This window comes from Panulirus ornatus, chromosome 12 (assembly GCF_036320965.1).
Source record: "Panulirus ornatus isolate Po-2019 chromosome 12, ASM3632096v1, whole genome shotgun sequence".
In the NCBI taxonomy this organism is placed as follows: Eukaryota; Metazoa; Arthropoda; class Malacostraca; order Decapoda; family Palinuridae; genus Panulirus; species Panulirus ornatus.
In genome coordinates, this window is record NC_092235.1 from 55,446,243 (window position 1) to 55,457,587 (window position 11,345).

Genomic DNA, 11,345 nt, shown 5'->3' on the forward strand with positions numbered 1-11,345 from the left:
CTTTCTCCCCTATCCCCAGGGATATATTTATATATATAAGAGTGAGTGCTCAAATTACAGAGGTATAAGTTTGTTGAGTATTCCTGGTAAATTATATGGCAGGGTATTGATTGAGAGGGTGAAGGCATGTACAGAGCATCAGATTGGGGAAGAGCAGTGTGGTTTCAGAAGTGGTAGAGGATGTGTGGATCAGGTGTTTGCTTTGAAGAATGTATGTGAGAAATACTTAGAAAAGCAAATGGATTTGTATGTAGCATTTATGGATCTGGAGAAGGCATATGATAGAGTTGATAGAGATGCCCTGTAGAAGGTATTAAGAATATATGGTGTGGGAGGCAAGTTGTTAGAAGCAGTGAAAAGTTTTTATCGAGGATGTAAGGCATGTGTACGTGTAGGAAGAGAGGAAAGTGATTGGTTCTCAGTGAATGTAGGTTTGCGGCAGGGGTGTGTGATGTCTCCATGGTTGTTTAATTTGTTTATGGATGGGGCTGTTAGGGAGGTGAATGCAAGAGTTTTGGAAAGAGGGGCAAGTATGAAGTCTGTTGTGGATGAGAGAGCTTGGGAAGTGAGTCAGTTGTTGTTCGCTGATGATACAGCGCTGGTGGCTGATTCATGTGAGAAACTGCAGAAGCTGGTGACTGAGTTTGGTAAAGTGTGTGAAAGAAGAAAGTTAAGAGTAAATGTGAATAAGAGCAAGGTTATTAGGGACAGTAGGGTTGAGGGTCAAGTCAATTGGGAGGTAAGTTTGAATGGAGAAAAACTGGAGGAAGTAAAGTGTTTTAGATATCTGGGAGTGGATCTGGCAGCGGATGGAACCATGGAAGCGGAAGTGGATCATAGGGTGGGGGAGGGGGCGAAAATTCTGGGAGCCTTGAAGAATGTGTGGAAGTCGAGAACATTATCTCGGAAAGCAAAAATGGGTATGTTTGAAGGAATAGTGGTTCCAACAATGTTGTATGGTTGCGAGGCGTGGGCTATGGATAGAGTTGTGCGCAGGAGGATGGATGTGCTGGAAATGAGATGTTTAAGGACAATGTGTGGTGTGAGGTGGTTTGATCGAGTAAGTAACGTAAGGGTAAGAGAGATGTGTGGAAATAAAAAGAGCGTGGTTGAGAGAGCAGAAGAGGGTGTTTTGAAATGGTTTGGGCACATGGAGAGAATGAGTGAGGAAAGATTGACCAAGAGGATATATGTGTCGGAGGTGGAGGGAACGAGGAGAAGTGGGAGACCAAATTGGAGGTGGAAAGATGGAGTGAAAAAGATTTTGTGTGATCGGGGCCTGAACATGCAGGAGGGTGAAAGTAGGGCAAAGAATAGAGTGAATTGGATCGATGTGGTATACCGGGGTTGACCGTGCTGTCAGTGGATTGAATCAGGGCATGTGAAGCGTCTGGGGTAAACCATGGAAAGCTGTGTAGGTATGTATACTTTGCGTGTGTGGACGTATGTATATACATGTGTATGGGGGTGGGTTGGGCCATTTCTTTCGTCTGTTTCCTTGCGCTACCTCGCAAACGCGGGAGACAGCGACAAAGCAAAAAAAAAAAAAAAAAAAAAATATATATATATATATATATATATATATATATATATATATATATATATATATATATATATATATATATCGCATTCTCCCTCATTATTATTCACAATTTTCACTCCTTTCACTCTCATACACACATAAACCTACTCACACTCACTCATTTCGACTTACACTCCCGGTAGTCTTGCGTCATCAACAAAACCCTTGCACACGTTTAATGAAACTGGCGATGTTGCTACAATGCTGTAATGATCATGATATCGCTGCAACGGATTTCATGAAAATTTATCTTTGATAACCAGCTGTAGCCTTTAGGTGTTGTTCATTGTTCTTCATCCCCTGCGTCCCACAATGACTGTTCCAAATGTTCTCCAAAGCAACTGGTTATATTCGAAGAATTAGAATTTGCTTCAGATGAGATTTGGTTATGTTCAGTGCGTTCTCCAGAACATTTTGCCTCACCCCCAACCCATCCACCTCACCCCATCCACCTTCAAAGTTATTGTTCATACTTTAGTCCATCATCCACTGGCCTTTAGCGTTCGCATGTTATTGTGAGACGTTTCAGCATTATAGCTGAATGCCCTCAGTGTTCATCTGTTGTTGCTGTTGTGGCACTGTCCTGTTGTTTCTGATTGCATCCGTTGTTCATCTGTTGCGCTGATAGAGTGCCTTAATTTGTTCAACTGTTGCTGTCTCCGGCTGCGACCGTTGTTCAACGGCTACTGTGGCTGGCTGTGTTCAGTGTTCACGTGTCACTCTGATCACCCATGTTCGGAGCTCGGGTGTAAAGCCACATATACTTGCCAACGCCACTTGCTCCCGATGTCATCTGTCCCAAAATCAAACACATTTCACAGAAAAGTCTCGGCAAATATCGTGTCTTTCTTTAATCATGGCTTAGCTTCATGGAGTAATCAACTTTTTACATATTTACTCATGATTAGTGTACGCAAATTTAATCATTCTTCGAGACCTACGTTTTGTCGCTCTTTCCAGCAAATGAATGTCAAATATAATCATGATCCCCCCACCCTCCGAGTCGTATTGCTTCGCTGTTTCGAGTCGAAAATGAACCTCGGACTTTTAAGGTTTCATTCCATTGAGAGTGATCACGATCCCCTAGCATTTCTATCCCCACCCAGTGGAATGAAACTGTACAGGTCACTTGTATAACCTTGCAGACGACCAGAGAGGCGAACGTAAGAGTCACTCGGACTTGTACATGGGGTGAGGGTGGGGTGGGGAAAGCACGTAAATAAAAGGACATTTTGTGTTGTTTCTGAGTCCTTATTCGCAATATCTTTCCATCCCTGTGAGACCTTATGAGGCTCATATGAGCTAAGACGAGGCGATTCGTCTGGTGGAACTTCAGTCTTTCACTCTTGCCACGTGGAGATGACCACAGGACGAACTACTCCAACGTGGGGAAAGAAATGAATATCGCACGAAGAGGCGGGCTGGAATGGCGGAGATATAGTGAGTGGAGACGCGGGACGAGGACGATTTAAGGCGAGAGAGAGAGAGAGAGAGATAGATAGATAGATAGAGAGAGAGAGAGAGAGAGAGAGAGAGAGAGAGAGAGAGAGAGAGAGAGAGAGAGAGTAACTTATCGTTTCTAATTACAAATTCATGGTACGAGTATCGCTAAAGGTAAAGCTCTTGCAAACTTTGAAGATAATCCATCTAATATTATCAGAGCTTTGGTAGTTTCAATAACACTGTTAATATGTGCGTTAACAAGTCACTGGATTACCAATAATGCTACTTAAAACAGAAACGGATCAGAGAAATCCTATTAGTGACGATGATTATTTGCAAACTCGTTAGATGAAAATGATACATGCATGATATATATATATATATATATATATATATATATATATATATATATATATATATATATATATATATATTTATTTATTGTTTATTTTGCTTTGTCGGTGTCTCCCGCGTTTGCGAGGTAGCGCAAGGAAACAGACGAAAGAAATGGCCCAACCCACCCCCAAACACAATGTATATATACACGTCCACACACGCAAATATATATATATATATATATATATATATATATATATATATATATATATATATATATATATAAATATATATATATATATATATATATATATATATATATATATATATATATTTTTTTTTTTTTTTTTTTTTTTTATACTTTGTCGCTGTCTCCCGCGTCTGCGAGGTAGCGCAAGGAAACAGACGAAAGAAATGGCCCAACCCCCCCCCCCCATACACATGTACATACACACGTCCACACACGCAAATATACATACCTACACAGCTTTCCATGGTTTACCCCAGACGCTTCACATGCCTTGATTCAATCCACTGACAGCACGTCAACCCCTGTATACCACATCGCTCCAATTCACTCTATTCCTTGCCCTCCTTTCACCCTCCTGCATGTTCAGGCCCCGATCACACAAAATCTTTTTCACTCCATCTTTCCACCTCCAATTTGGTCTCCCTCTTCTCCTCGTTCCCTCCACCTCCGACACATATATCCTCTTGGTCAATCTTTCCTCACTCATTCTCTCCATGTGCCCAAACCATTTCAAAACACCCTCTTCTGCTCTCTCAACCACGCTCTTTTTATTTCCACACATCTCTCTTACCCTTACGTTACTTACTCGATCAAACCACCTCACACCACACACTTTCCTCAAACATCTCATTTCCAGCACATCCATATATATATATATATATAATATATATATATATATATCTTTCTTTCATACTACTCGCCACCCGCATTAGCGAGGTTGCGTTAAGAACAGAGGACTGGACCTTTGAGGGAATATCCTCACCTGGCCCCCTTCTCTGTCCCTTCTTTTGGAAAATTATATATATATATATATATATATATATATATATATATATATATATATATATATATATATATATATATATATATATATAAACATTTTACAATGTTTACAAGGTATCTGATAAACACAGCCAGATGACTGACAGGAAAATTCTTCAGGAGTAGATTTCGACCCGTATTAATACTTCTGAAAGCAAAAGAGCCATCAGAAACCTTAATAGAAGACGTGGGTCGTCTTAATGAAAAAAATCTTACAAAGATGAAACGCTACAAGGCACTTATGAACACAGGGCTGCTTAGGTTGTCTTGTAGGGCGTCCTGTTGGCTAAATGTAAGGATCTGTTAGTGATGCTTCTAGTCATGGCTTATGTCATTGGCTTACGTGTTTCATCGTCCTTCATATTCAAGACTACAAATGCCAAAGACTCGAGAGAACGTAGAAGATTGTTTGACTCTGTTTTGATGGCATGAATAACAGCGAACATCATATGAACACGTTATCTATTAGTTTACCGTAATCAATTTCAAGATTAAACTTGGTCAAGGGTATTCAGTCTGCTAGAGATAACTTCCACGTTTTTTATTGGTAAGCCATATATATAATATATATATATATATATATATATATATATATATATATATATATATATATATATATATATATATATATATATGAAGCCAATCAACATATATAAACCATTCTGCATACCAGATAAGATGTTGCTAATTAATCTAGTTACAAATAGAAATCTTATACAAGTTGCTTAAAAGAGGAGACTGAAGATTGCCCCACAGCCAGTCCAAATTTCCATGCATAATATCTACCGTCGGATCCATAACTGTTGTCTTTGATACAGGACTTGATTCATTCAAGCCACAGCCGGGAATCTCTAAACAGGGACCTCCTGAAGCGGTGAGGATGTATTATGAATTGAATACACAACCTCTTTAACAGAATATTTTGGCGGCTTCAGCGATCTTGTGCATCACCTCGGGGCAGCCCTTGCTGATGTGGATTTGTTGGCAGATGCAAGGGTTGGAGAAGATGGGGTGGGCGGCTTGCAGCAGGGTCGGACAGTCCTTCACCTTGGATATCTTGTGAGATAACTTCGGCAGAACCTCGGCCATACGCGCTAACTTGAAGTCCTGGTGACGATACACACACAATACGCACTTGTTAGCAGCGAAATGCCTCCCCATCATCATCCTACAACCGCCCCAGCCTTGTATCCTACGTCTCCCTAGAGACTATGTAGTTTTAATCACCTCTGTGCCTCATGACTGTGAAAACACGACGAGATCGTCAACTCACCATGCTGCAGGTGTCGCTACTGAGGGAGAACTGGATGCACTTATCGTCCTTGCCTCCCTTCGTCACCTGTAGATCCATGGCGTTGAGAAGCTCGAGTAGCTTCCTGCGGGCCCCTTCGTCCTCCATTACCTTCATAGTGTCCTTCAGCTCCTTGATGACATTCTGCAGGATGTTATCCTGGATCAGGCTCAACATTCTTCCGTGGATTTCTCGGAGGTGCTCTCTCTCGTTGCCGTGGACCGCCAGACTGATGCCTAGCACCAGGAGAAACAACCTAACGATGAATGGAGCGGTCGACATGGTGGCGGTGGTGTTCTTCAAGTGACGAGACGGTCAGGCGGAGGGGTGACGGGGCAACAGGTACTACCGTCTGTCGCCGTCCTGCAAGCGTATTTAAAGCCTCCAGATGCTTGCCGCGTCATTGCCACATACACAAGAACGCGGCCTTGAAGCTCCGCTACCAACAGCGTGAGGGTCACCGGAGGTGATAAGGGTGATGACACTTGTAAACAATTTACACGATGGATGCCTTGATATACTTACGACACGCCCCGGACAAGGCCAACAGGTCTCCTGAGCGACTACTGTCGCAAGTGCTTGCGCTTGCAAACCCTAGCGTGATCGAAGTGATTGCAAAACATCTTTTTTTTTCTTAAACAGTCTGAATTGCACGAGTGCTTATGATAGTTGTATATATTCTGAACATTATATATTCATCTCATGGTGATAGGAATTTTTGTGATGATAATGGTGACCATTATGATAGTATTGGTGACCGTTAAGATCGTACTGGTGACCACTATAATAGTACTGACGATCATTAAGATAGGACTGGTGACCACTATAATAGTACTGACGATCATTAAGATAGGACTGGTGACCATTAAGATAGGACTGGTGACCATTAAGATAGTAGTGGTGACCATTAGATAGTAGTGGTGACCATTAAGATAGGACTGGTATACATCATGGTGTATTGGTGACAATTATGGTCGTGCTAATGACCACTATGGTAGTACTGGTAACCTCTATGATAATACTGGTGACCATTATGATCGTATGGATGACTATTATATCAAGATTGTCAATTTTTTTTCATATTCTGTCCATATGGCTCAGGCACACACGTTATAATCATCAGTTGCCAACTCATCTTTAGATTAACAGGGGTTCTAGTAAAGTTAAGAGTAGAAAAGAATGCAAAAAAAAAAAAAGAGTTCTCTCTCTCTCTCTCTCTCTCTCTCTCTCTCTCTCTCTCTCTCTCTCTCTCTCTCTCTCTCTCTCTCTCAATGACCAATCTATGCGAACGACATTCCACTCGTCACTAACTCGTACCGTAATTGTGGCCATCACACTCACTCACACAATTATGGAGGCCATCTCGTTAACCTGTATAAGTCTGGAAGGCCAATCACACTATGATATACAAGTATGGTGGCCATTACACGAACTCGCACAAGCATAATGGCCATCATACCAAATTGTACAGGTATGATGGCGCCATCATACTGAACTGTACAGGTATGATGGCCATCTCACTAGCACACACAAGTATGAAGGTTGTCTCACTAACTTGTACAAGTATGGTGGCCGAAACACTAACATGTGCAAGTCTGGTGGCCAACCAACACTCACCCGTAACCATGAATGGTCAGTCGACTCCACTTAATAGAACTTCAACCACACAAGGCATCACGTACGACGCCCACACGACATTCATTCCCCACACCACAAACATTCCCTGTGCTCACAGACTCTCCCTCCTCAACAAACGTGACACTGAACGAACACAATTACACTAGTAACGACTGAACATACACTAAACAACCGCCCTCCCAACCCACTTTCAACTCTTCCCCACCAGACAGACATACACCCAGCTAAAACTTTACTCCCCAGGCATATACGAGTAACACTTTTTCTTCTATGCTATGTGTGTGTGTGTGTGTGTGTGTGTGTGTGTGTGTGTGTGTGTGTGTGTACAAGAACGATGAGAAACAACAGCTCACGATAGAACATCGCTTCAACTAAAATCTTTCACCCCCAAACGTCACTCCGATTTAAATCCAGTTTACGCAACAGTTGCACATGTAAGAGGCCCTCGGGTCATCTGAAAAAGATGAAGTTACCAGCTTACAGACGGCTTTTATCAAAATACCGTCCAAAACCTATTCGCTTTCTAAAGATTCAAATGATGAATAAACTCTTTCGCCCCCCAACAAAATGAGAAATTGATTCATGACCTAAAAAAAAAAAAATTGGAGAGTATTGTAAATGAGAGCATCTTTATACCTCACTATCACCGAGTCAAAGTTATATGCTTTAACGTGAGGCAATGTTTGTAATCTGCGCTTCTTAGTAAGAGAAGAAAGAAAAAAAAAAAAAAAGCTGGGGAAGCAATGCCTGCTGCTTCCCTTGACTTGATCTTCCTTTCGCAATACAGTGATTGGCCAAGATAAGAGCATGATAAGGGAGAGAGAGAGAGAGAGAGAGAGAGAGAGAGAGAGAGAGAGAGAGAGAGAGAGAGAGAGAGAGAGAGAGAGAGTCGCTCTTTCTTAACGGAGTTTTTATGTTAAACTGTTCTTCAGAGGGTCCTCTAAATAGACAAATCCTCTTCAGCTCTTGATAAATCATAATTGATAAACATAATTGAAGAGGAAACAGTGTTATGTAAAATCCAGGTGAAATATTAAGAAAAGTATGGTTTGCGATCGCACGAACACACAACCAATGGTAAGATAAAGTAAATCACACAGAAATGTACAAAAAAAAAAAAAGAATCTGATGCTCTGAAGTAGATTTACTGGATGAGGAGAAGTTGTATTTCCGTCAGCGCCGATGTGACGCACCAATGCGAAGCAGGGAATGGCTTTTTGTGAACAGAATGATCAACACGAAGAGGCTTCACATAGGACACCCGTTGTGTTCGCCGTCGTCATTGTGAAACCTTGTAACACTTCTGTCTCTGTTCAGACAACACTTTCTCGGGTGGTGTATCCGAGAGGCGAGGCGTCCAGTTCACCAAAGGTGGTTCAGTTCACTTAGCAGGTGTGGTTGGAATCGTGAATGATTCACTCAGGTTAAGTCTGTTGGTTCGTTTAGGGTGCGTGGAGAGAGAGAGAGAAGAGTGAGAGTGGGTGTCCTTCGTGTGGTTCGAAGCAATGCCGTTTCATAGCTTGTGGTCGCAGACACCTGGATGGTTCATCATGATGACTTGGGTGTCGGCGAGACGGGAGGATGATGCAAATTGGCGCGACTCGCTGGCGTATTGCATATGGTTCCGCCAAGGAGGGAGATTGAGAGTAATAACCAACCGTAATTCGAGACATAGCTTCACATGAATGGTCCAAGTTCAAGAAGAACCACAGTCATATCTCCCGTTATAGAGTTACACAAAAGGAGACGCACACACAGCTGGTTGCCGGGACATTCCACAACAAACCAAGCAGTCAGATGGTGTTTTGCAAATGCCATCTGCCTCTCCTTGCCAGATGGCTAAGAGCTCTTACAGTGCTGTCTTCTCGCCAGGTGGTTCTGCATATAAACAATTAAGACAAAAGATATTACAGAAGTTGGTTATCATATTATGTGGGTCCAATCCAGTCGAGACAGATATGTTCGCTGCCTCTTAAAAGAAAAAAAAAGGGACCTTATTAACAGCCTCCGCATAGTAGACAATGACGAGACTTGGTAATCTTTCTTTACTCAAGTCTCATCACATAAACTATGGTAAACTGTCTCATAAATGGTGCATCTAAGAAGTCATTTTCGGGGCTGGATCCTAAGTTCTGCAGTTCATTCCAGACCTAACTACAGGTAAATGACTCGGAGAAGCTCAACTGTTTGTTGTTGTTGTTGCTGGAGGGCCAAAGCTCCTCAGGCTCTAGTAAACAGCTTAAGAGTAATACGGGACGAGACGAGGCGCATTCCTGCAGGTGATATTAGGTGCACTGGTGATTAATATTCCCCCCCCCCGGGTGACCTGAGGTCGTGTGTGTGTGTGTGTGTGTGTGTGTGTGTGTGTGTGTGTGTGTGTGTGTGTGTCTCCAGGGTGGGTTCAGATGCCTTTGACTGAGAGCACATTTCACAACGTGCATGAAGATGGATAGATACTCCAGGTGGAGAGAGAGAGAGAGAGAGAGAGAGAGAGAGAGAGAGAGAGAGAGAGAGAGAGAGAGAGAGAGAGAGAGAGAGAGAGAGAGACTCTATCCTGGAACGGTGCTTTCAAGACCATCGTAAGAGAGTGCTGAGGGCACCACGATGTGTTATGATGCCTTCCTCCTGCTTCCAGGCACTGAGGGGACGTAAAGCTAGAGGTCCAGTTCCTCCTTCTCTGGCTCTAGACGAACCAACTCCTCGGTAACCGTAGAGGGGATGGATCGATCCTACACACACACACACACACACACACACACACACACACACACACACACACACACCAGAAGCGCCATTTGCATGTGTGGGGGGGTAACTTAACCTGATTGAAGTGTCATTCATGGCGGCGTGATTGGAGAGATAAAGAGATATTTTGCATCAGTCTGGCTAATTCTCTGCCTTGCAGTATATCATGTATCTTATCATCAAAGAAACTACCAGGAAATGAGGAGGGTTAGGATTTACCTCAGTTAAAATTCCATGAAAGCTGATGCATTTATGTCTCTTTTTACGCTTATTTTTCTCCTGCTCTCTAGTCTCGCATCTCGAATTCTTCCTCCGCTTCTTCTTTTCCTTTGAATTTTCTCTTGTCATCTTTTCTCAGCCCTCTCAGAAATAAACCTCATGAATAAAACTCAAAAGATCTTGCGGTATCTTCTCCACAGAAAGCATAATTATCGAGATTTGCAGCAAGATAAGCCCCCGTGGGACTATATAAGGTCGATAATGTACTACAAGCGTTTGTTAGACTGAGACATATGGACATGTACAATAACAGCGGAGAAAAGTTCTGTTGAGCAACAGAGTCATAGAAAATTGGAATAAACTCCCACCAGATTTTTTTCTAAAGGGAAGACGATCATTAAGTCTAAAACGTGGACTAATATAGCGATATTAATCACCGGTAGATAAGACACTTATGGTTCGCAACGAGACTAATCAAGAATAACATTACAAAAGTTCCAGTATTCCAGCCTATACTCAGTTTCATATCTACAATGACCGAAGTCCTTTTTCCTCCAAGTATCCGGCGGTTGTAATTGGATCAGAAATTTATCTTCCAAGTCCCTTCATTCCCCGTACGATACCAGAGTGTCAGCATATTCTCTCTGTACCGCTTCGTGCTCCAGGCGACTCACGGGCTGGAGGGCGTGGTGGGTCAGTGGAAGGAGGCCTTCCGACTTGCTACTTTGTCTCCGTCTACAAATCATAGGTGCATCGGATGCTATTGCTGTCCTTCAACGCTTTAACTCTCGCTATAGACGATCAGATCCTCTGTTACCTGGCTTTTCCATATATTTCCCTCTTACATATTACTATTCTACCATTTTCTATTATCTGCTTAATCTTCCCATTTTCCTTATTTTGTTTTACATCATTTTCAGTTTTCCTTTTCATCTTTTACTTAATCACTGTTACGTTTCTTATCTTTTCATTACCCTAATACTCAACTTCAAATGTAATTTCCTTGTGTTGCTTCTGCT

General features: G+C 42.2%; 1 protein-coding gene across 1 annotated transcript; it reads right to left on the bottom strand.

Annotated features, from left to right (window-relative positions):
- Nucleotides 1–5,064: 5,064 nt before the first annotated feature.
- On the bottom strand, nucleotides 5,065–6,076 carry LOC139751744 (uncharacterized). Its single transcript, XM_071667293.1, has 2 exons — nucleotides 5,707–6,076; nucleotides 5,065–5,540 (listed from the first exon to the last, which is right to left on the bottom strand). Exons 1-2 carry the CDS (start codon nucleotides 6,004–6,006, stop codon nucleotides 5,343–5,345), a joined length of 498 nt encoding a protein of 165 aa, XP_071523394.1. The 5' UTR covers nucleotides 6,007–6,076; the 3' UTR covers nucleotides 5,065–5,342.
- Between the last annotated feature and the right edge of the window lie 5,269 nt (nucleotides 6,077–11,345).